The sequence below is a fragment of the Scardinius erythrophthalmus genome (assembly GCF_964197995.2).
Source record: "Scardinius erythrophthalmus genome assembly, chromosome: 12".
NCBI classification, from domain to species: domain Eukaryota; kingdom Metazoa; phylum Chordata; class Actinopteri; order Cypriniformes; family Leuciscidae; genus Scardinius; species Scardinius erythrophthalmus.
Window position 1 is genome coordinate 4,641,847 of NC_138232.1, and position 26,820 is coordinate 4,668,666.

The 26,820-nt window shown below is 40.8% G+C and overlaps 2 protein-coding genes and 1 pseudogene across 3 annotated transcripts; all 3 read right to left on the reverse strand.

Moving 5' to 3' along the window:
* Positions 1 to 665: 665 nt before the first annotated feature.
* Positions 666 to 20,894, reverse strand: LOC308699114 (odorant receptor 131-2-like; annotated as a pseudogene). Its single transcript has 2 exons — positions 20,759 to 20,894; positions 666 to 1,470 (listed from the first exon to the last, which is right to left on the reverse strand). The product of its transcript is annotated as an odorant receptor 131-2-like (transcript).
* On the reverse strand, positions 9,259 to 10,194 carry LOC308699089 (odorant receptor 131-2-like; the record flags this gene model as incomplete). The annotated part of the gene is made up of 1 exon (XM_081379679.1): positions 9,259 to 10,194. One exon carries the CDS (start codon positions 10,192 to 10,194, stop codon positions 9,259 to 9,261), a length of 936 nt encoding a protein of 311 aa, XP_081235805.1.
* A 1,524-nt stretch (positions 20,895 to 22,418) lies between the features above and the next one.
* Positions 22,419 to 23,351, reverse strand: LOC308700108 (odorant receptor 131-2-like; the record flags this gene model as incomplete). Its single annotated transcript, XM_081381485.1, has 1 exon — positions 22,419 to 23,351. One exon carries the CDS (start codon positions 23,349 to 23,351, stop codon positions 22,419 to 22,421), a length of 933 nt encoding a protein of 310 aa, XP_081237611.1.
* Positions 23,352 to 26,820: the final 3,469 nt, after the last annotated feature.

Consider the following 26,820-nt stretch of genomic DNA (forward strand, 5'->3'; position numbering starts at 1 on the left):
AAAAAAAAGAAAGAAAAAAAGACAGTGCAAACCACACCACCACTGTAAAAAATGTTAGTAAATCAAATTGCATATCAGAAATAAAATATAATTAGATCACCTTTTGGGAAATTGTAACACAACTAAATAAAATTCAATGCAATTCAATCAAGACCTAAACAGACCATTCTGAATGAAAAATGTAGAGTGCCCTTAAGAATATATAGCCTATATATATATATATATATATATATATCATGATTAAAGTTTTACTTTGTCTAACATCTTTGCACTATTTTCATCGTACACAGCTAAGCTGAAACATTTTGGTAATACAACTGTATAGGAAATAAACCACACAAGATTGTTAGGAGTGTACAGGTAATTATGGTCCGCCTGCTCATAATCATTTACTGTATGTTTTAATGTAAACATTTATTTACTTTCTGAAGTGCCATTTTAACACATAAGTTCATTATGCCACTTTAAAAATCATGGAAAAGTATTGTTTACAATTAAAGAACACTGTTAATTTGCATGGCAGTACATTTTCTTAGGTTTAACATTTACATCTGTGTGGCAAAACAGTCATCTGGTACACTTACTTGAAGAATTACAGTATGCATGCTTTACCAACAATTGTGATGCATTTTTATGAAACATCTAATGATGTTGCCCTTTTTTTCTCATTTTTTGATTGATTCAACTTTTACAATGAATAATCTGAATGAAAAAAGTTCCTTCATGTGTTTGTAAAAATGCTTATCTCGAACACCATAAATCAGAGGAGTAAGTAGTCGTGGCAAAATGTTTGTTAGAAGATAATTTAAAAAGGTTAGTCTTGCCCGATCAACTGGAAGAAGTGGGACAAACATCTTGTCTATGACAGCAGTAATGTAGGACAACATACAGAGCAGAAGCTGTGCTCCATGTAACAGGATGGTGCTTTGGGCCTTTTTTGCTGAGGATTTATCAGTGGAGGCTCTTCTGGCCGCAATAAGCACTCGACAATATGTGAATACAAGAATTACCCACACAACAGATGAGTAAAGGCCATTCATAAATCTGGACTGTACTTCATGGTATGGTGTGCTGTACAGAATTGATGCACCACAAGAAGTAACTGTAGAAGAAATAGATAAAGGACGAACAATTGAAAGGAGAATCAAGTCAGCCAATCCAGGTATAACTCCTACACCCCAAATCAGAGAGATAAGGATGTATGTCCTGCGCACTGTGCAAATCTGATGGTGATGCAGTGGTTTGCAGATGGCGATGTAACGCTCAACGGCCATACCGGCCAAAGTCAGAGGAGTGTTCTTATGCGTTGTTGAGGCTATTATTAGCATTGTAACACAGAACGGGAGAGGTACATTTTGCCATACATAAGCCATCACAGAAAGAATTACACTGAAAAAAACCATGAGCATATCATTGATAACCAAGTGAATATATAATATGTATCTTGGATCATTGTAGAAAATTGAACTCCTAAAAAATGTCAATACAAATACTCCATTAATGGACAGAATTATGACAGCAAGAAGAACAGTGGTGAAATTTTTGGCAAAAGCATCTGCATATCTTTCTTGTACACTATATAGAAACATTGTAGAGTTCATTGTCCTCATGCACAGGTGTAAAGATTTTCTTTTTTTTTTACTGTTGATGTTGTTCTTTTCCTTCCAACGACCTTGATGACTGTCAAAAGTACATCCAGCTATTACGATGGGAGCCTATTTATCCAAAAGATTTTTAAATTGATTTAATCTGATATAGAAATGAAAAAATGAGAAACATTTTGTAGTTTAACAATTATAAGTAATGAAGAGTATACAAAAATAATAATAAAGAAAACTTACCCTTTTCAGTTTGCTTAGTAAATAGTTTTGGCTCCAGACGAAAATGGACCAGTTTATATACTCAGATAAGATGTAAAAGAGGGGGGAGAAAAAAGCAACACAAGGGAGAAGGAAGGGAGGGAAGGAAAGAGAGTGCTTATGTGTATAGGGAGCTGTGTACTGACCACACATTTTTCACAAAATCAAATATTTGTCAATGACGCTTAGTATCTGTTGCGCACCATATTCTCCGCCATGGCGCCATCATCTTGTCAGTCATCTCTCCTTATGCACGGCACACATTGTACGATTTTGGGTTGTCCCAGACAAAAGATGACAAATCTTGCAAATTTCTGTGGTCGTGGCTCCTAAACGTTAGTTCTACATCATACAGAGTGAGAGGTTCAAAGACAGCCATTGATTCGTTCTTGCGACCAAATATAGCCTGCGATAATTTTCTGACGTCAAACTCACAGTGTGTTTGCTGCTACGACCTACGTCCACTGAGTAGCCAATAAAAATGCAACATGAAATGGCGTATTGATCAATGTGACATGACGCTAAATCTTAAACCTAATTACCTCAAGCTCCATTTGCAAAATTGGCATGCCAAGTTGGCCTCTTTTCCCTAACCATGATTGTGTCCATATTTTGCCTCCTCTTTGTTTCAGCGCACATAAAAACCACAATTGCCAAAGTGCGATTCATCTTGCTCTATTTGTTCACCACTAGGGCATGCTGATGTTTAATTCTTCTATAACTATTCTATATCTATAATTACTTGTAGGGCTGTCTACTCCTTCTTCTGTCTCTGAGTTAATCTTGAAATCCAACCCTTCATCATGTCATCTTGACCCTGCTCCTACTACTCTTCTGAAACGTTGCCATTCAGTTATTTCTGCACCTATCTCTCACTTCATCAATGCATCTCTTACCTCTGCTTCATTTCCTCTGTCACTCAAAACTGCAGCTGTTACCCCAGTTCTCAAGAAACCCAACCTTGATCCCTCAGTTTTATCTAATTATCGCCCCATTTCAAATCTCCCCTTCATAGCTAAATTACTAGAAAGTACTGTTGCCTCCCAGCTTCAGTCTTTTCTAGTTGAAAATAATCTTTTTGATCCTTTTCAGTCTGGTTTTCGCCCTTTGCATAGTACTGAAACTGCACTAGTTAAGGTACTGAATGATCTGCTTCTCTCAGTCTGGTGACTCTGGTTCTCTGTCTATGCTCCTGCTGCTTGACCTCAGCTCTGCCTTCGATACCGTCTCCCATCAACTACTCATTTCGCGCCTTTCGGATGTGGGTATTTCTGGTGCTGCTCTTTCGTGGTTTTCCTCCTATCTCTCTGACAGACTGTTCTACATTTCACTTCAGAATTTTCACTCACCTACTGTCCCCCTGAAGCAAGGTGTCCCTCAGGGATCCGTTCTTGGGCCATTATTATTTATAATCTACATAATACCTCTTGGTCAGATCCTCCGTCGTCATGGTTTTAATTATCATTTTTACGCTGACGACATTCAATTATATACTACCTGTACGTCGACTTTATCTCTCACAACTGACAAAATCTCTGCTTGTGTACATGAAATAAAAGATTGGCTTCATTCAAATTTTCTAAAACTTAACATGGACAAAACTGAGATTATTTTCACTGGACCTCCGTCACTCAATAATAAAATTCCTACCAACTTCACCTGTGAGATCGCTGGCTCTCTTATCAAACCATCGAGTACTATTAAAAATCTTGGTGTAATTTTTGATTCCACTCTATCTTTCCACTCTCACATTAATTCTATCACTAAATTGGCATTCTTTCATCTACGTCGTATCGCTCAGCTCCGTCCCTTTATCAGTATCTCAGATGCTGAAACTGTCATCCATGCATTTGTCACCTCACGTCTCGATTACTGCAATGCACTTTTCATTGGCCTATCAGCTAGCTCCATTTCCAAATTACAATACATTCAAAACTCTGCTGCCAGACTACTCACCCACACCAAGCGTTCTGCACATATTTCCCCAATTCTGCATGATCTTCACTGGCTTCCTGTGGCTTACCGTATCAAATTCAAAATTCTCCTTCTCACTTTTAAGTCTCTGCACGGCCTGGCTCCCCCCTATCTCTGTAACCTGCTTCTCCCCTACACCCCGACTCGCTCTTTACGATCCGCTGATTCTAGCCTTCTCGTCGTCCCTCGGCATCGTCTTGCTTCAATGGGGGGCAGATCATTCAGTGTTGTTGCGCCCAAAATGTGGAACTCTCTCCCCAGATCACTCTTTTCTGTTGACACTATCTCTGAATTCAAATCCATGCTCAAAACTCACCTATTTTCTGAATGTTATAATTCTTAATTATTATTATTATTATTTTTTTTTTTTTCTCTCAAAGTTATATCTGTTTGTATTCTGCTGGTTGCAGCCCCATCTACCCATTTTTCACTTACTGTACTTGCACTCTCAACTGCCTACTGTTGTTCTGTCTGCTGTCTTTGTCAACTGCATTTATTGTTGTTTGTTTATTGTAAAGTGTCCTTGAGCTCTGGAAAGGCGCTATATAAATAAAACTTATTATTATTATTATTAATGATTCATTTGGTAATCGAATTATCGTCTATTATTTCGATGATTAATCGAGTAATCAGATTATTTTTTGTGGTAATAAAAATAGACCTAAGGCGAACAATAGCCTTTAAAATTACTTAAAATACATATAATAACAATGGGGCAATCAAAAACAAGAAATCATATGGTTTTGAACAACACCTCTAAAATACATAATGTAATATACATAATAGATAAAATCCTTGTTTAATATTGGTCAAACAACATTTCATTCAGATGTCCACTTAATATTTAATATTGGGCCACTTCTTTACAATAGAAATGCCACAGCCACTGTAATTTCTTGAACAAGAATATGTGGACATCAAAACATGAAAACTCAGAGTAAGGGTTTAAACTTTTACTTTGAAATCGCAATGAACGAATTGGAATGCGACACTTCCGATATTTTGCGGTTACTCAACACAGGAAAATTGCAATCAAAGTTTTTTTTTTAATCGAGTACTCAAATTAAATTGAGGAATCGTGACAGTCCTACTAACTTGCGTCGTAGCCTATGATTCAATGTGTCATCAACGTACAATCTGCGTACATACATGTCGTACCCATATTTATTAGATCCATGTCGTCACAGTGTGATTTGTAACGATCTCATAGGATTTCCGAAATCGCACAGTCTGTAGCAGGCATTACTCTCGTCACTTGATTCACGAGTTCACACTTACATGTAATTAAGTGGAGTAAAGTTTATGCGTATTTGGCGTGCTGTCCGGGGGGAGGGCTCCGAGCTCTGAATTTTTGCCCGAACCCAGAGTACACTGGTTGTTGTAAGAGTAGTTGGGACTAGAAGTTAGGAGATGGGGTGGTGGATGGATGCTGTTAAACTGTCGAAGAACAGAGGTAAGTCTGCTGTATATACCTCTTATTTTGGTAATTGGTTGATTAACTGAGTGTGCTCCTCTTGAGTTAATTTAGTTTAATTATCTGAACATGCTCCAACGGAACTTTGTTAATAAAACATAATTTCACAAGTTCACCCTTACATGTAATTAAGTGGAGTAAAGACTATGCGTATTTTGCATGCTGTCTGGGGGGAGGGCTCCGAGCTCAGAATTTTTGCCCGAACCCAGAGTACCCCCCCCCCCAAAAGCAAGAAGAGCAAAGGACAGCCTCCAGACTAAAGACCCCCCAACCCCCAAAGATTTGGCGGCTCATGCACAAGGCGGACGGGCCTTGCTGGGGAGCAGCCGTAATTTGGAACAACCAGTCAGGAGGGCTCGCACCGTTTCTTGATGGGAGCAGGTCACGGCGTCGGACGGGCGAGCCCTACCGGCTGATGAACGAGGAGTAGCGTGATTTAACCAGGAGGGCCAGTATTGGCTCTGATGGGAGCAGCACACAGCGCTAGGTGGATGAATGGCTGACAAATGGCTGACGAATGAGGAGCAGCAAGATTTGGAAATGCCCAATCGGGAGTGCTCACGCCGTTTCTTGAAGGGAGCAGCTCACGGCGTCAGAAGGGTGAGCTCTGCTGACCAATGGGCGGGGAGCAGCGAGATCAAAGACGGTCAACCGAGAGGGCCCAAGTAGCTTCCGATGGGAGAGCTCACGCCGTCGGGCCGATGGGCCCTACCAGCCGACAACGGAGTGACGAAATTTGGAAACCCGGCTGAAAGCATCTGAGGATCATCTTTCAAGAGCTTGGATCTGCTGCTGGGAGAGGCCTTTTTGCTGAGGTTGCTGCCCTGATGCGGATTTTATTTTTGTTAAACTGTCGACGAACAGAGGTCAGTCTGCTGTATACACTATATACCTCTTATTTTGGTAATTGGTAGATTAACTGAGTGGGCTCCTCTTGAATTAATTTAGGTTAATAATCTGAACGTGCTCCTCTAAAACTTTGTCAATAAAACATCAAGTGAAATCTGACTCCTTTTGCACGGGTCCGATTTTGTAAATCCGCACCTGCCCATACCCACAGTGCTTAAAGCCATATCCGACCTGTTTTCCGACAGCAGCACTAAATAAAATCCGCACCCGACCCGACCCGACCCGACTCGCTTAAAATAGAACCGACCACCCGACCCGCAACTGAAATAAAATCAGTTTAGACTATCACATTATAGACACAATTACAAAAATGTTTATTGCCAGGTCATACAGAAGTTATTACACGACCATTAACACAAGGAGAACTTCAGCCGAAGCTGTCAAAAGGCTGGTACATGCAGAACATGGCTAATGTTACCACAAAACTGAGTAGCCTTATAACATTTTACCAATCGAACAGACGCGGCCACAACACTATATCTGCCACGCAATTTCGTCTAGCCTACATCTGAAAATTTTGGGTTCAAACACGCTCTGCACACCACACATACTTAGTGTAAAGTTTGAAAAATACTGTTCGATAGAACTTCTTGGTTTGTTACCACAGTTATGATGAATTTATAAAAGTGAATGTAGGTATAGAGACTCCTGGGAGGGCGTGGACACAAATAAACTGATGTGGATTTTTTATTATTTTATCAACTTGAAATACAGGCATATTTTTGTAGATGTGTTCCTAAAAATATGCATATATGCATATATTTTTACGTTTGCACGTGATTGTTTTAAACCCGTGTTTAGACCCGTGTTTAGCCTGTGTCTACCCAACCTGCAGGTACCCGAACCCGTGCAGGACTCTGGCATTGTGCTGCGACTCTGCAGAATCTTTCAGTTTATAATTGTAGCGTCCATTGTCAAACTGAACTAAATGGGTTTTATTTAACCAAAACAACAGCGGGGGCGGTGCCACAGTGGGGGGCCAAAAATTTGCTGTAGTTTTGCAGCTGTTTGCCAGTAACTTACTGTAGATTTAAATTTATGTTATTTACTGGCAACAGTTTGCTCAAAGTTAAATGAACATTAAACTTTAACAAGTCTTTGTCTTTAAAGAATAAAATTATAAAATAACAATCTAATGCAAAGCATTCTGGGAACCAGAAATCTTCATCAACCTTTTTCTGTTTTTTTCCTTCAGATTTTGGTTCCCAGAATGCTTTGCATGAGGATGTTATTTTAGTTTTATTCTGTAAAGATAAAGACTTGTTAATGTTTAATGTTCATTTAATTTTGAACAAATTGTTGCCAGTAAATAACATCATTTTAAATCTACAGTAAGTTACTGGCAAGTAGCTGCCACTAATACTGTAATTTCTACAGATTTTTCTAACAGTGTGGTAACACCTACTACCCCAGCATTTGCTACTGCAAATACATAGACACACTACTGTGAGCATGTTAGACATGCTGCTGCTGCTGCACAATGTACTGTAGCATACGAATTACCCATAGCAGATCTACACAGGTGGAGCTGGGGAAGTTGGGGGGTTTCGGAAAGCGTGCTGCAAACTGCTAGTACAAACAATGAACAAATATTTGAAAGCAGATAATGCAACAGGGACCAATCAGCTGTTCCCAGTAGAGAATGATGCGATTGCTAGCAGATTGAGTCTGCACCATCTTGTGTTTCATAACAGAACTTTTCTCTGAGTGAGTATGGCAATGGGAATGAGAATTTCTAGAAAATGAGAATATTTCTAGCCCCGAAAGAATTTAGTCTAGCCTCGAATGCTATTTTTTATTTTATTTTTTTCGTGGAATTGCCGGGAAGTTTAGTTGAAATGATATACTGTACATGACACCTGTCACGTATAGGTCCGATGAAGATGACAAAGATGCAAAATGTTCCAAAACAAAAGTATTTATTAAATACACATACAGTACTCAGGTAATCCACAGGTACAAAGAAGGCAATGAAACAGCATGTTGACTTGACAATACCGGACAACTAAAGTGAGAACAAATAGGAACTTAAATAAAAAAATCCTTGAACATACAGTGCTTTATGTCACACACACACCTGTTAAGCATTAAGCACATACTACAACTTAACACATCTATAGCCTCTTCAATATCTCCTTCTTTAACAAATCTCAAGAACATCTCCCAAATTTCATTAAATTCAGAAGACTTCCCCTTGATCACATATGTAAGCTTCTCAAGGGCCAATGAAAAAAACGTGCCTTGCAAATTACTGCATTTAAAGTCAGGAATACTAGGGTTAAATGTATTTAATCTCACAGAAGTGATATAAGTTCTCATTATCCAGTTATTGTTAGAGTCTCAAACGAGTATTTATAGTTTGAGTTTGTGCTTTTAAACATATTGTATGTTCTTCTAATCTCATCTAATGAAATGTCTTAATTTAAATCCTGCATCCATGCTAGTCTTTTATTTTCAGAATGTTTTTTATGATTCTGTACCAGTATATTATTAACTGGATAATTCACCCTTTATTGAAACAGTCTTGTGTGGAAAAGTTGTCCAGTGTGGATAATGAAGGGAGTTGCACAGAATTCTTTAGTTTCGAAAAAATAAAACTTCTAAGCTGCTGAAACTTTGATACCAGATTGTTAAATGACATTAAATATTGTCTTCATATAAGTCCATCAGTCTAACTATTCCCTTATTCAACCATAGTTTAAACCCCATATCATTTTTAGCTGGAGTGTAAAAAGTTTTTTTTAATCTGTGTTCCCAGAAAGTGAACCCATGAAAAAGCACCACACTCACTAGCTGAGCTACAGGCTTAAATAAACAATAAACAATAAAACTAAGAATTTTTCATGTTTGTATATAATTGTAGGATAAACACAAGATTACATTCCATTCCAAATTTTCCTGTAATGTACTGTATTATGACTGCACAAAAACATACAGTATGCATTAACAAAGATGGCTAATATCAGTATTTCTGCAGAGTAAACAAAGAAAACTAACTAGCAAGATAAAGTCTTTATAAGATAAAGTTAGATAAAGTTTTGCTTAATATTTAGTTGATTCAACCTTTGCATTAGGTAATTTACATGAAAAAAGTCCCTTTATATGTTTATAAAAATGTCTATCCCGTACACCATAAATCAGAGGTGTAAGAAGTCTTAGTACAATGTTTGTTAAAAGATAATTGAAAAAGAAGATTTTCTTTTGCTGATCAGTAACAATTTGGAGAAAAATTTTGTCTAACACAGGAGTAATGTAGGACAACATACAGAGCAGAAGCTGTGCTCCATGTAACAGGATGGTGCTTTGGGCCTTTTTTGCTGAGGATTTATCAGTGGAGGCTCTTCTGGCTGCAATAAGCACTTGACAATATGTGAATACAAGAATTACCCACACAACAGATGTATAAAGCCCATTCATAAATTTGCTTAGTTCTGCATGATACGCTGTGTTATAAAGAGATGCTGAACTACAGAAAATACCTGTTGTAAAGATAGATAAAGGACGAACAATTGAAAGGAGAATCAAGTCAGCCAATCCAGGTAAAACTCCTACACTCCAAATCAGAGAGATAAGGATGTACGTCCTGCGCACTGTGCAAATCTGATGGTGATGTAGAGGTTTGCAGATGGCGATGTAACGCTCAACGGCCATTCCGGCCAAAGTCAGAGGAGTGTTCTTATGAGCTGTTGAGGCTATTATTAGCAGTGTAACACAGAACGGGAGAGGTACAGCTTGCCATGCAAAAGTCATGACAAATAGAATTACACTGAAACAAACCATGAGCATATCATTGATAACCAAGTGAAAGTATAATATATATCTCGGATCACTGTAGAAAATTGAACTCCTAAAGAATATGAATACAAACATTCCATTTATGGAGATAATTATGACTGCAATAAAAACAATGGTAAAATTTTTTGCAAAAGCATCTGCATATCTTTCTTGTAGACTATATAAAAGCATTGTAGAGTTCATTGCGCTTTTGCACTGGTGTCAAGCTCAATTTAATATAAGTGACAGTCCTTTTTTCTTGGGAAGTTAGATTTTTGACAGTTGTTGTTTTCCCTTTTCTTTTCCTTAAAAATATCTTTATGGCTGTCCAAAGGAACATCAAACTGAAATACAATCTTTTTTATCCTGAGGATTTTTCCATTTATTTAATCTGACAGGAAAATTAAATGAGAAAAAAAATGCAGGTTAACAATTAAATGAAGAATATAAATACAAAATTAAAGACATTGCTGAAAGAGTGAACTTACCGTTTGCTTAGTAAATTGTTTTGGCTCCAGATGTAAACGGACAAGTTTATATGCTCACTTAAGATGTAAAAGCGGGAGGAGCAAAAAAGAGGGGGATGATGATGGGAGTGAGAGAAAGAAAGAAAGAGTACATTTTTATTACAGTATATTGCTCTCATGGTGTAATTATGGGTCCATCTGATTAGCATTTAGATTTTGATGTGACATGGAAAAGAATTTATGGTAAAGTAGTAAAGTATGGTCTCCACAACCTCGGCCCCTCAGAGGCCAAACCCACAGGTTCCAGAGCAATCGGGGGAACAGCGTACAGATGGAGCCTCAGCCAAATCTGTACCATAATGTCCAGCCCCAAGAGAGCTGGGTTTGTCATATCCTGAGGTGCAGACAGATCCCCTTATGCTTGGCCAAAAAAACCTCCCATACACACTTCACCACCTCGGGGTGAAGTCTCTATTCCCCAGGCCTCAACCCATGCCTGGATAGGATGTCTGCTCCTAAGTTTTGGTATCCTGTAATGTATAATGCTCTCAGGGATAGCTGTTTTCCTTTTGGACCACAGGAGGATCTGGTGTGCCAGTTTGCATAGCGGGCATGGACACAGACCCCCTAATGCTTTATAGAAGAGACCAATGATGTGTTGTCTGTGCGAACAAGCACATGATGGCCTCTCAGGTCTGGGAGGAAATGTTTCAATGCTGTGAAGACATTTCCAGGCAATTTATGTGCCACGAGAGGTGATGACTCCTCCACAGACCCTGAGCTGAGTGGCCTTCCATAACTGCTCCCCAGCTCTTGAGGGAAGAATTTGTTGTGAGCATGAAGCAATGACAATGGGCTCCTAACATGGGACCTTGGAACAAGAACCAAGGCTTCCTCCATATCATCAAGGTGCAAAGACCTTGATCATGTGGAGTGGGTTCCCCTCTGGGAAAACCCCATTGGTCTTGAGCCACCACTGCACTGTACAGCGTACTCTTGTACAGCGGGCCAAAAGATATCGCTTTTGGGTCTGATGGCAGCTGTGTCCAAAGTCTCAGAAACTGTTTGACAGTTAGTGACTGGCCTAGCTTTATCTTGTTTATGGCAGTGAGAATCAAATCGATACGTGCAGGAGACAGACGTGCCTGCATCGTCGTTGAGTCCCACACCACGCCTAGAAAAGTGGTTCTCTGTGCCGGAGAAAGCACACTCTTCTTGGCATTCAGCCTTCACCCTAACTCTTTCATAATGGCGAGGATAACATCTCGATGCCGAACCACCATCCGTTCAGATTGTGCTGAGATTAGCCGATTGTCAACATAGTTTCACACGTGGATGTCCGGAGTCACATCGGAGCTTATTTCGGAGGATATTGGTACGCTTCGCCCCCGAAAACGAAGCTCAGGAATTTCCTGTTCTTTGGAAGGATGGATACATTGAATTATGCCTCCTAAGATCTACTGTACCATGACAAACCAGTCCTCAGATTTTATTTGAGTCACAATCTGCCTGCAATTTAAAATGCATATGTAAAAACTGCACTCCGCCTCGGGAGGAGGAACACATGTGGCCTCCTAGCCCAAGAGAGTTTTTACTCCCTGTTCCATTACCAGAGCCTACTCATGGCCCACCGCATTGGTAAAACCCATAATTTTGTAGCCACTATCCACAATCTGCAGGACCCATTGTGACACATTTGGCAGAAGTCTCATGCTATCAACAGATCTATTTAGGGAACCAACCTCTCAAGAGTGGCCACTGGTGCTCTTCAAGTAGTCAGCTTGGTGTTCTGAAGCAAACTGGCAGGGAACAACCCAGCTGATTCGTCTATTTCCCTTCTTGGAGGATGTGAGAGTCCCGACGACGCAATGTCAAGACGCAATGTCTTGTGCCTGAGGCATGAGCTCGCTGGAAACCATTGCATCCCGAAGCACCAAGGGCAATGTCTACTTTGGTGTTCTAGGAGCGACATCTTTGGCTGAACCTGATGGGGATGCGAGACGCCTAGAAAGTGCACTTTCTCGATGCACCCATCTTTAAAGGTGGTCTTTTGCGCAACACTGTAAAAGAATTTGCTCAAATGGATCCTGCCTCTGCCACGGTTTGCCTTTGAAGGCTGTGCATACCAGTACAAGGTCCTTCCCTACGGGTTGTCGCTGTCACCTCGTACCTTTACCAAAGTCGCTGAGGGCACCCTTGCCCCTTTAAGGGTAGCAGGCATTCGCATCCTTAACTATCTTACCACGGGCTAATTTTAGCACACTTTTGAGAGTTGTTGTGTGTACACAGGGACATGGTGCACAAGCACCTAGTCCGACTGGGCCTTCAGGTCAATTGGGAGAAGAGCAAGCTCTCCCCTCTGCAGAGACTCCCTTATCTCAGTGTGAAGTTGGACTCGGTCACAATGACAGCACGTCTTTGGTGGTTGATGTAAGCCAACAGTGATAGATACCATTACTTTAGCCAGAGCCCCCTCAACGAGGCGGATGTATGCTTTGAAGTGGCACCCTTTTGTCGCTTGGTATTCTTTCCGAGGAGAAGACCCACGGAGATATGGTATTGGGTCAGTGCTGTCCTTCCTCCAAGAGGGTCTGGAGAGACACCTATCTGCCTCCACCTTGAAGGTGTATGTGGCTGCAATAGCAGCCAATCACAACACGTTGATGGCAGGTCAGTGGGGAAGCACAACGTAATTATTAGGTTCCTAAGAGGTTTTATAGGCCTTACAGAAAGATCCATTTGAGCTTTTACAGTCAGTCGAGCTTAGTGCCCTCTCTATGAAGATGTCCCTCCTGACTGCACTCACTTCGGTCAAGAGGGTGGGGACCTTCAAGCCCTCTCTGTTGATGATACAAGCCTTGAGTTCAGACCAGTAGACTCTCACATTTGCTTAAGGTTCACACTACCCATTTCAGGGATCAAGTGATAACCTTGCAAGCATTCCCTCCTTATAAGGGAGATCCAGCCCTATCTCTGTTGTCCAGTGTGCACTTTGCACATTTATCTGGATAGCTTTAGAAAATCTGATCAGCTCTTTGTCTGCATTGGAGGACAGCAGAAGGTAAAGGCTGTCTCCAAACAAAGAATGGGCCACTAGATTGTGGATGCATGTCTCCTGGCTTCTCAAGGCTCACCATTTCCCTTGGGAAAGAGGGCTCACTCCACCAAGGGTGTCGCTGCTTTTCGGCTTTTGCGAACGGTGCCTCACTAGTAGACATCTTTAAAGCTGTAGGCTGGGCTACATCCAACACCTTTGCAATATTTTATAATCAACGCATGGAACCAGTTCCATCCAGTGTTCTGGGAACTCAGACGACTGGTAGGGTGTAGTTCTTACATCAGCGCCTTTCCCTTTGCTAAGGCAATATCATGCATGTTTAGGTTAAAGCTAAAGTTCCTATAATGTTGAACCTTGGACCAACCTTGCATCATTTAAGCACATTTCGGTAGATGAGTTTGGAGGAGGAACTAATCACCAGACCCAGTACCTGTGGTATGCCCCTTTCAGATGAGCCCTTGAATTTGGGTTAGTACTCCTTATGTAGTGACTCCCTAACGGTGGTCCCATATGTGTATTCTCCACTGTTCAGTTCCCTGGCTTGAACCCTGTGTCTTCCCCTGGACAGAGCTTCGTTCCGTCACCAGTCACTGTGATTGGTAGTTTCTCCCCCTTAGGTGGAGCACTCCACAGAGACTTCTCTAAGTTGCACTACCTCCGGTAAATCTATAAGATGTATCCTTCACATACGAACCTCTCAGTCGGTTAGGATGTGTTCCCTTTGCATTGAGAAGGAGAATGCTTCTCAACGTTAACAACCAGGTCAAGTCAAGTCAAGTCATCTTCATTTATATAGCGCTTTTAACAATGTAGATTGTTCCAAAGCAGCTTTACATTGATAATAGGAAATTAAAGTAAAGTGTTTTGGCTTTATAGCAGCTACTTCAAAAACGTGAACCAGTGAGAACGCTGGTGGCGTGCACATGCGTATTACGAGTTCAGTCTACAGGCATGTGCGCTTGAACACATGTGCGCAGGCGCGCAGTCCCTCCCCACAAATCAACCCTCAACATACTACTTGTCTGGCCTTAAAATAAGTCATACAGAATTTTTATCGCTTCCACGTAGCCACGCGAACCGGAATTATCCTGACAACGCTTTATCTATAGATAGGTAAAGGGAGGGGAGGGAGGCCTTCACAGGGAAGAGCCTAGTTGACATTTCAGGACTGCACTGTCGTCGCGTCGGTCCTTCATCAGATCTGGATACAGCCTGTATCTGGCGGACTGTGGTAAACCTCGGAATAAACAGAGAGACTAATATTAGCATAGATGTCATTCTTCTTATGATGTAAAGAGTACATCAGGATTTATTGGAAGTGTTCCCGGTTCCGGCTGACCTAATCTATGCAGCCTAACATTGAATCATAAATGTCTATCATGTGTTATGTGTATGCTAGGTCAAAGAGATGTGTTTTTAGTCTAGCTTTGAACTGACAGAGTGCGTCTGCTTCCCGGACAATTTTAGGAAGACAATAAATAGGAAAAGGATCTACCGCCAGGAGTTGATTTTGATATTCTAGGTATTATCAACTGGCCAGAATTTTGAGATCGCAATAGACGTGAAGGACTATAATGTGTTAAGAGCTCGCTCAAATACTGCGGAGCTAAACCATTTAGTGCTTTGTAAGTAATCAGCTATATTTTAAAGTTTATACAATGTTTAATAGGGAGCCAGTGCAGTGTTGACAGAACTGGGCTAATATGGTCATACTTCCTGGTTCTTGCTGCATTTTGGACCAGCTGTAATTTGTTTATTAAGCGTGCAGGGCAACCACCCATAAAAGTGATGCTGGCACACACACACATTAGCTTTCGCTCTTCAGCAAGCGTTCTCTGTGAAACTGTCTGCCTTATTTGGTGTTGTTGTTGCACTGGTTGGCAGGGCTTATATGGCGGCTGGTCAGGCTGGTACGTGCCTGCACTCAATGGCGATTTTGCAGGCATACCAGGCTGACCTCCTTAAAGACCTGGGTCTAGGAGGGCTGGTCCAAGCGGCCAGCCCCAGCCGTCAAATAGCTCCTCCCACCGCCAGGAACAAAGAGAGAGTGATGCCTCTAGAGCCCCTACTGCGGGAGCTTGGCAACAGAGGAAACACTCTCAATCGAAGTCCTCTAACCAGAAGGGCAACCTGAGGGCCGTCCTTCAGGTGAAGAGGGCTTCGAGAAAGAGGTCCTAACCGAAGTGGTAGGACCTCTGAGGGCTGCTTGAAAAACCCCCGAGGCCAGTCTTGAGAGGCTGGTTCCCTTAGTAGATTTTGTGAAAGAATGGAAACGCCTTCCGAATATCTATGCGGGTCCTGAATATAATAAAAATGGGAACAGACTAAAGTTCGGTCACTAACCCACCAAGTTCGCTGGGGTGGTACCGACTGCAGTGGTTCCAGAACAGGCTCGGGTTATGGAACAAGGGGTCATAGAAAGTGTTCCCCTACCAGACAGGGAGTCCGGGTTTTACAGCCGGTACTTTATAGTTCCAACGAAGGATGGCGGTCTGAGGCTGTTTTTAGATCTGAGGCAGTTGAATCGTTCTCTAAGGAGATTCAGGTTCAAGATGCTCACTATTCCCATCATCGTAAATAAAATCAGATCCGAGGATTGGTTTGTCACGATAGATCTAAAAGACGCCTATTTTCATGTCTCCATCCTTCCATGTCACAGGAGGTTCCTGAGGTTCGCTTTCGGGGGCGAAGCATACCAATATCGGGTTCTTCCGTTCAGCCTAGCACTCTCTCCCCGCACGTTCACCAAGTGTATGGATACAGCTTTGGCTCCACTGAGGCTTCAGGGCATCTGTATACTGAATTACATCGACGACTGGCTCATATTGGCCCAGTCTCGGGAAATGGCAGTTCGGCATCGAGATGTCGTCTTTGGCCACATTCAGAACCTGGGGTTGAGACTCAACATGAAGAAAAGCGTGTTGGAACCAGCTCAGAAAACTACGTTTCTGGGCGTGGTATGGAATTCGGTTACGATGCGGGCACAAATGTCTCCAGCACGTGTCGAATCAATCCTGGCCTAGTGTTAATTTCGTTAACGAAAACTATGACGAAAAATGTTCGTTGACGACCTTTTTTCCCCTGACTAAGACGAGACGATGAGAGACGACACCCACGTCATTAAACGATAACTGTGACTATATCAACACATGCATATCGTTGACGAAAAAAGACGAGACTGAAATGTGTTTAAAACAATTTTAAAGTTGACCAAAACCACTTGTTTGTGTCCAATAAAGGAGACGACAACACATTGACTCTTTTTACGAGCGTTTAGGCATATGGTTGCCAGATTTTAATCATTTAAATCCCCAGTTAGAGCTTTTCTGTTAAAAGAACACGTTTTCTACCCGGTCTTTTCAATAGTATCTGGCAACCATGCGCTCGCGCGTTCACCATCTACTCTACACTCACTGCTGAAGTAGCGCGGAATCCGCGGATGATCTGAAAACACAGACAAGTAAGCTGGAGTTTAGCGATCTTCATTTGAGATTTTCTACTTAAATTAAAGTGTATTTCTCATTTAGTCCGTCTGTGTTCTGCCACGAGCCGCGCTGTTTGTACGACTGAAATCCGCGATCAAAATGCAGGCTGATATCCAACAGTGTTTTTAATGTTGATATTATACGAACAAGAATGCAATGTTTCCTGAATATCCACACGATTTCAAATATGACATTGATTTTATACAACAGTTCACCAAACAGAAGGGTATTAAGTGATGTAGCCTACTACATTTAAAACGTGAGATTCGTGAGATTCAATGACCCGTTCATATAGCAACTTGCTTAGAAAGAGAAAAATGTCCAGGGTGCTCAGGGAGTTCAAAAAAGTTTTTTGAAGGTGCTCTTTGGGGTCGGGAATTCAATGAAATATTGCAGAAGAAAATCCTAGGCACTCTTCTTCAGAAATGTATAAAAAGCCTTTATTTGATTGACTATTTCATGATAGAAAATTTAAAAAGCATGGGGGAAAAAAAGGGGTTGTTTTTCCCCCATGTTTTTTTAATTTTCTATCATGAAATAGTCAATCAAATAAAGGGTTTTTATACATTTCTGAAGAAGAGTGCCTTGGATTTTCTTCTACAATAGCAACTTGCTTTGTTAATGAATGAATGAATGACTCCATAAAAGGATCCCTTCGTTTTTACCATCATTGCATATTTATTGAACATTGTTTAATTTAAAGCATTATTTATTTCATAAAGGTACTTATAAAGGTAAAAATTGAACTGGAAAAATCGATTAAAGGGGGCAAATACTGTCCCTTAATGGAAAAGGTGTGACTTCTAAGTGGAAGAGAGGGGTACGGTACTCTAAAAACCACTGAACTAAGGAAAATGGGTAGAAATGCACAAGTGCTACTTCTAAAGAGTGCAATGTTATGTTTATTTTACCAATGTATTGTTTAATTTTATGTAAAGGCCCATTATGGACGAACATTGAGAATTAGCTTCGGCTAAAATGTTGTAGTATGTAACATGAGTTTATGTAACACTTGTCCCTATTCAAATAAACTTAAATAAATAATAATAAATAAAAATGTCAATACAGCCTGGTACCTTAATTTAATTTTCTCATAAGCTTAATTGAATTGGCCTAGAGAGAAATATTATGACATTTTTTGTCTAAAGACTACATATAAATAGCTACCAAAATTAATGTCGGTAACTGCAGTTTGACTAAAAGTTGACAAAAAATGCAATGACTTTTCGTCAACTAAAACTAGACTAAAACTATAAAAGACAAAATGACTAAAATGTGACTAAGACCAATAAGCATTTTCGTCTGAAGATGAAGACTAAGACTAAATCAAAAATGGCTGCCAAAATTAACACTGTCCTGGCCATGGTGTCGGGGATAAAGCTAGGCCAGGCCATCACTGTAAAGCAATTTAAAAGACTGCTGGGCCTCATGGCAGCGGCATCCAACATAATACCTTTGGGCCTTTTACACATAAGGCCCCTTCAGTGGTGGCTGAAAGCCAAGTTGTTTTCCCCGAGGTGAAATCCGTTCTATACAATCAGGGTCACGCACAGATACCTTCGTTCCCTATTAATATGGAAGAAACCTTGGTTCCTGTCCCAAGGGCCAGTGTTAGGAGCGTCATGTCGGCGGAAAACCGTTTCGACAGACGCCTCCCTCACTGGCTGGGGCGCGGTCATGGACGGCCGCTTTGCCAGGGGTCTGTGGCAGGACCATCATCATTCTTGGCATTTAAATTGCCTAGAAATGTTGGCTGTGTTCAGGGCTCTGAGGATCTTCCCAGACATCAAGGGTTACCACGTCCTGATACGTTCGGACAATACATCAGTGGTAGCTTATCTGAACTGACAAGGGGGACTCAGATCGCGCCCTCTATCCAGACTGGTGCATCAGATTATTCTATGGTCCCAGGGGAGAATATTATCTATCAGAGCAATATATGTCCTGGGGTTCAGAATCAGGGACTAGACATCCTGTCGAGGCAGGGGCTGAGGCCCGGGGAATGGAGACTTCAACCAGAGGTGGTGGAGTTGATATGGCAGAGGTTTGGATCAATGGCAGTGGAGCTATTTACGTCTTGAGAGACGTCCCACTGTCCACTTTGGCTCCCTCACACATCCAGCCTGGGGTTAGATGCCATGGTACAGGCCCGGCCGAGGCTTCAGCTGTACACTTTTCCCCCGATCGCTCTGCTCCTGGGAGTCCTGGAGAGGGTCCATCAGGAGGGCACCAGTCTTCTTCTGGTAGCCCTGTTGTGGCCGGCCTGAGTATGGTTTTCAGACATAATTTCACTCCTGATAGCTCCGCCATGGCAGATTCCTCTGAGGAAGGATCTGTTGTCTCAGGCTGAGGGCACAATATTCCACCCAGCCTGCTTGGAGTTTGTCCCTGGCGGAGTTAAGGCCATCCTGCACCCGAGACCTGGCTATGTGCCTAAAGTGCCTTCTAACATGGCACGGTCCACTGTTCTACAGGCATTTCATCCTCCACCTCATGTGTCGGCAGAAGAAGAGAGGCTCCATTTGCTCTGCCCAGTTAGAGCTTTGAGTATTTACCTTGAGAGGTCCACTTCTTGGAGGAGGTCGGACCAATTATTAGTGTGATTTGGGTCACCTAAGAAGGGTCTCCCGGCATCCAAACAAACCATTAGTAATTGGATTGTTCAGGCTATTGCCTCGGCCTACAAGGTGTGCAATTTGCCTTCACCTTTGGCCATAAGGGCTCATTCTACTAGAGGCATGGCGTCCTCTAGGGCCCTCCTCTCGGGAGTGTCCCTCCATGAGATCTGTGAGGTAGCCAGTTTGGCTACCCCACACACTTTTATCAGGTTTTATGTTCTGAACCTCCCTAGTACGCCTGGCGCACGAGTGCTCTCGTCCTAGCTGAGTGCCTGAGATCAGTTTCACTCTAGGGCAGGCCTTTTTCGGTGCGTGGCATAGTGGGCATTCGTTCCCCAAAGAGTCGTTTTCAACGACGCAGTGTTGAGTTCCCTAAATAGGGGACGTCCCGGGTTACGACTGTAACCCTTGTTCCTTGAGAAGGGAACGAGACACTGCGTCGTCTTGCCGTGCCCCTTGATGCCTGGGAGTGGCTTGTTTCATTTCGAGGCTAATGTGTGTGTGTGTCGGCGTCACTTTTATGCATCCGGTTATGCCGTCACGTTACGTCATGACACAACACCAATCAGGATTGGAATAGTTTCATCCATACTTCAGAGGCGCACGCTAGGGGAGCGTCCCCAAAGAGTCGTTTTCAACAACGCAGTGTCTCGTTCCCTTCTCAGGGAACAAGGGTTACAGTTGTAACCCGAGACGTTTTTTTTAGAAACTTCATTATTTATGATTGCACTAAAAATATTTTTCCAAAGATGTTTATTATTCAAGAAATTAAAATAGCATTGTTTTTCAGCAGAGTAAATGAAGAAAACATTTTTTTTTTTTTTGCTCATTGTTTGGTTGATTCAACCCTTACAATTAGTAATTTTCATGCAAAAAGCCCCTTCATGTGATTGTAAAAAAGTTTATCTCGAACACCATAAATCAGTGGGGTAAGCAGTCGTGGTTATAAGTTTGTTAGAAGATAATTATTAAAGGTAACTTTTGTCTGATCAGCTAGGAAAAATTTTGCAGAAATCCTGTCAATGACACCAGCAATGTAGGACAACATACAGAACAGAAGCTGTGCTCCATGTAACAGGATGGTGCTTATATCATTGATAACCAAGTGAATGTAATATATATCTTGGATCATAAAAACTCCTAAAAAATGTAAACACAAATACTCCATTGATCGAGTTAATTGTGATCCCAAAAAGAACAAGGATGAAATTTCTAACCAAAGCGTCCATACAGTATATCTGTCTTGAGCACTATATTGAAGCATTGTAGAGTTCATTGTCTGTGTGCACTTGGTACAGTTCAGTGACTTAATATCCTATTAAGACGGTTTTTCCCCCGTTTTGTTGTGGCTCGTTTTCCTTGCAAGATATCAATTACAGTCCAAAGTCCATATCAAAGATATCTAAGCTGATATCCCAAAGATTTTTTCATGTGTCACCTGATATAGAAATACAAAGGATATGATTTTTGTAGAGCATGCAATACAAATCAGTTATTGTAAATTTACGTATGAATCAAATTAATAAAAAACCACCATAACAGTTTGCTTTTTACAGTTTAATACACTCCAGAAGTGAACTGACCAGTTTTTATACACATTTGAAACAAGAGTAAGCAAGGGAGGGAGGGTGGAGGCTACTCGACCAAATTAATATGGTGATATGAAAAACTGATTTAGAATTCAATAAATAAATAGTCCATTACAATAAAAAAACAACTGGTTAGGCATCAAGATGAACAAGAATATTTGTGTTTTCATAACATAACATAATGTTTGTGTTTGTTCATTTAACTGAATAAGTGCGGTGAAACAAAAAGCAAGACAAGGTAACAGTGCACGCTGTTTTCCCCCCATCATACAGTATATCAAGTAAAAAAAGTCCTATAAAATAGAGCCATATCAACTTTCTGAGCAAAACTGAAACAATGAATAATACAATGAACAATCTACACTACAATATAAAGCATATGTTTAGGTTTAAATTTCCTAAAGTAAATTAGAAAAATGTGTAGAGCGAGAAGAATTAAGCATATTATTTTCCAATTATTAATTGTTTTCAAATAGATTCTCGAATAAACATTTTGGGAAAATGTTAGGCAAGTCTTCACAGCACATTATGATTCTTAATTATTTTACAAGACAGATCATTTTAGTCGTCTGTAAAGGACATCAGGATTATGTATATAAAACTTTGACAAGTTAAGGTATTTTTGTGCTATAATGTTGGCACCATAATGTTGGGAAGACATATTATTGTATACAAATAGTGCATTTAATTAGGCTATTAAGGCATGTATACAGTGTGCATACAAAAATAAAATTAATAAAAAAATGTTTTTTTTGGCATTTTTATTTATGTCGTAAGAGTCACAGAGAATAAAAGTTGCCTGAATTGATTTGCAAATGAAAACATAAGTCCTCTACTGACACACAATAAATTATGGATAAACTATTTTTATGTATCCAAAAAAGTGATATACAGTAAAATAACAAATAAAGCACTCAGATGTAATTTCACAATTGTGATATATTCCATAAAACGTATGTCTGTATTTGAGTGACTATGCATGTCTTTATTTGTAACACGTACAACAGTTTTTTAAATGTTACAAACATGAATTTTTTCCCTCTAAACCTCTTTTCCTCTTTCCTCTTCCACTTTGCCGAGAAGTTATAATAACAAAATCAGAATAAGAAAATAACTAAGAGAAAAGCACTTATTAAAAATATATTTTGCATAGGGAGAATAATAAAATAATTACTAATGATGTTTATATGATGATACCTTTTTACAGTAGCTCACTGCTTAGTTGATTCAACTTTTACATTAAGTAACCTACATGAAAAAAGTCCTTTCATGTATTTAAAAAATTGTTTATCTCGAACACCATAAATAAGGGGGCTAAGTAGTCTTGGTAATAAGTTTGTAAGAAGATAATTGAAAAAGGTGATTTTTGACCGTAGAGTAGGTACAAGTTGGCTATAAATCTTGTCTATGATAGGAGTAATGATGGACAACATACAGATCAGAAGCTGTGCTCCATGTAACAGGATGGTGCTTTGGGCCTTTTTTGCTGAGGATTTATCAGTGGAGGCTCTTCTGGCCGCAATCAGCACTTGACAATATGTGAATACAAGAATTACCCACACAACAGATGAGTAAAGCCCATACATAACTTTGCTCAGTTCTTCATGGTATGGCGTGCTATAAACATTTGTTGAGCTACAGACAGAACCTGTTGTAAAGATAAATAAAGGACGAACAATTGAAAGGAGAATCAAGTCAGCCAATCCAGGTAAAACTCCTACACCCCAAATCAGAGAGATAAGGATGTATGTCCTGCGCACTGTGCAAATCTGATGGTGATGCAGTGGTTTGCAGATGGCAACGTAACGTTCAACGGCCATTCCGGCCAAAGTCAGAGGAGTGTTCATATGAGTTGTTGAGACTATTATTAGCAGTGTAACACAGAATGGGAAAGGAACCTTTGGCCATGCATAAGCCATCACAGAAAGACTTACACTGAAAAAAACCATGAGCATGTCATTGATAACCATGTGAATATATAATATATATCTCGGATCATTGTAGAAAACTGAACTCTTGAAGAACGTGAAAACAAATATTCCATTGACGCAGTTAACTATGAGCCCAACAAGAACAGTGGTGAAAGTTTTTGCAAAAGCTTCTTCATATCTGTCTTTGGTGTACTGAACCATTGTAGAATTCATTATTCTTTTGCACTGGCATAAAGTTCTGTGACTCTTATGTGTGAAAATATTTTTTCTTGGCTTTTTGGTTGTTTTTGTTTTTTCTCCAAATGATGTCCACAACTTTCTGTCCATCAAGCAATGAGATGAATATTTTCCATCGGTGTCATCTAATCTGAAAATAAAATAGATACACTTTTAACAGAATATTTAAGAGTGAATAGCTATTAGCAACACATGAACACAACATATTATGTATATTAAAACGTGTTAAACAAAGAGCGCTCACCTTTCCACCTTGTATGATCGACTGATCTGCCTCAAGATGTAAAACCTGACAAGTTTAAATACTTTAGATGTGGAAGAGGAGACAGTCAGGGAGTAAGAAAGGGAGTGGGGAGGGGGAGGGAGAAAGAAATGGAGTGGAGTGGGGAGGGAGAGGAAGAAAGAGCGAGCATGCTGGTAATATTGAGAGAGGCATAAAACAGGAATACTGTGAAATGATAGTGAAAAGTAGGTTTTTTAAATAATCTCAAATATTTAACAAACGATTTGATCGAGAGTAGTAGCTTTTGAGTCAAAGTTGTTCAGAACGAGGAGCTCTAACATATGATATGAATATTGTGTGTATGTGTGAAACACAATATGATATATGAGGCTTAAAACCCTATAGCGCCACCTGCTGACCGATTTCTTTCAAATTTTGCACAGACCTCTATGTCCATGAGTCAAACAGGCCCACTGAGTTTTGTTCCGATTGGCCTCATAGACAATCACGGCACCTTGGACAGAAACTATATCTTTCACCTGACTATTGTTAAGCTATAACCGTTTTCGTGTTTGTTTGTTTTGTTTGTTCATTTTATTGTGCCACCAAGTGGCCATTCGCCACTTTTACTCCTTTTCCTTGCAAGCACAGACTGAGCCTGTACATAGGTGTATTGAGTTTTGTGAAATTGGCTCATTCTGTTCAAGCGTGATAGCCATTTTAATAAAAGTAGCCTCGACCACTTCTGGATCCAATCGTGGATGTGAATCAGTTTTTCTTTTTTCTTTTTTTTGATAATTATTAACGATCAGACTCCAGAGAATCTTTCTGCGCTGGTTTGGTTCTGGTCAGGTGAAAACCCTAGGACTAGTTCACAAAAGTAGGTTTTTCAAAAAGTCCAAAATACCCCAAAATTCCACCAACGTGCGTTTTGTTCATCTTGAACCAAGGACGATATAAGACACTTGAGTCTGTGACTAACAGTTTAGCTGTTATGAGCGATTTCGTACCGTTGATCGCTAGGGCGAGCTTCGGTGACGTTATAGATGGCAGTGGCAGCTCATCAGGGGAGGCAAGGGAGGCCCAGCATGTATACCCAACATTTTGAAGGACAATTTAATGTTAATAAAATTCCCAGTTATTAATTTCATGTCTCAGAATGTATATTTATTGTTAGTAATTTCACCTCTGTAAGTGTAACCACCGCGCTCTTCCCTGAATGTGCCAAATCTGCGAAACGCGAGTCTGTGCTTCCGTTGGTACATTTGAATTTGAACATTTGAACATTTGAACATTTGAATTTGATGAACAAATTAAGCCAACTAATATGATGTATGTTCTTTTGGTTTATCAACTAATACATTTAAAAATTACAAATGCAGTGTAAATTCAGGTATCGGTTACGGTATCGGTATCGGCGAGTACCAAAAATCAAAGTATCGGTATCGGACTCGTTCTGCAAAAAGTGGTATCGGGACATCCCTAACCAAGGGCAATGTCCACTTTGGTGGTCTAGGAGCGACACCTTTGGCTGAACCTGACGGGGATGCGAGATGCCTAGAAAGTGCACTTTTTCGACGCACCCATCTCTAATGGTGGCCTTTTGCAGAATACTGTAAAAGAATTTTAGTATTTATAGTATTTGTAGTAAGTATTTGACAGCAAAAAAGTAGATGGAGGCAATCAAACAGATCCTGCCTCTGCCATGGTTTGCCTTTGAAGGCTGTGCATACCAGTACAAGGTCCTTCCATACGGGTTGTCGCTGTCACCTCGTGTCTTTACCAAAGTCGCTGAGGGCACCCTTGCCCCTTTAAGGGTAGCAGGCATTTGCATCCTCAACTATCTTACCACTGGCTAATTTTAGCACACTTTTGAGAGTTGTTGTGTGTACACAGGGACATGGTGCACAAGCACCTAGTCTGACTGGGCCTTCAGGTCAACTGGGAGAAGAGTAAACTCTCCCCTCTGCAGAGCATCCCTTATCTCAGTGTAATTAGACTCGGTCACAATGACAGCACATCTTTGGTGGTTGATGTAAGCCAATGGTGATAGATACCATTACTTTAGCCAGAGCCCCCTAACGAGGTGGCTGTATGCTTTGAAGTGGCACCTTTTTGTCGTTTGGTATTCTTTCCGAGGAGACGACCCACGGAGATGTGGTATTGGGTCAGTGCTGTCCTTCCTCCAAGAGGGAGGTTGAGAATGCTTCTCAACATTAACAACCAGGTGTCCTCAGCTGTACATAAATATTCAGTAGAAAATGCAGCTATTGTATGGTAAGTCTGTCTTAAAGGAAGACTTGAGGTCACGCCCCCTGGTCGTTGGAAGGTTGCAAGTGCGTTGAGTGCATTTGTCACTGGAACACTTTGGCTAAAGAACAGTAATTTTGTCAATTCGTGACAGAAAAGCATGGCAGTATTTTTTATTTATTTACATTCATTCACTTGACACACACACACACACACACACATATATATATATATATACATTATTGTATACAAATTGTGCATTTAATCAGGCTATTAAGGCATATGTATACAGTGTGCATACAAAAATAAAATTAATAAAAAATGTTTTTGGGCTTTTTTATTTCTGTTGTAAGAGTTACAGAGAAGAAAATTAGTCTGAATTGACTTGCAAATGAAAACATAATTCCTGACGTCCTCTACTGAGATCATACAATAAATTACGGATAAACGCCTAGGTTACGACTGTAACCTCGGTTCCCTGAAGAGGGAACGAGCGGTGCGTCGAGAATGACGCTATGGGGAACGCTTTGCGTGATGACGTCTTGAAGCACATGTAAAATCAGTCCAATGGTGTGGCGGAACGTCAGAGGCGGGTGACGTCTCATACCAGGAAACTATAAAAGCCAGCCCGAAACAGAAAACAAAAGCTTCGTAAAAGTCTGAAGTCGAGCAGACAGGCATGAAGGAGATATGGCAAGGCGACGCAACGCTCGTTCCCTCTTCAGGGAACCGAGGTTACAGTCGTAACCGAGGCGTTCCCTTTCAAGGGAACTCCCGTTGCGTCGAGAATGACGCTATGGGGAACGTCTATACCAACGCCTCCATAGCTACGCATGTCTGTCCTGTGTGTAATCTGGAGAGCAGCACTAGGAAGACAAAACATGAGACCCTGGAGCAGAGTCTAGATCCAGCGAGTAAAACCTGACAAAAGTGTGCGGTGAGGACCAGCCTGCCGCATTGCAGACGTCCTGT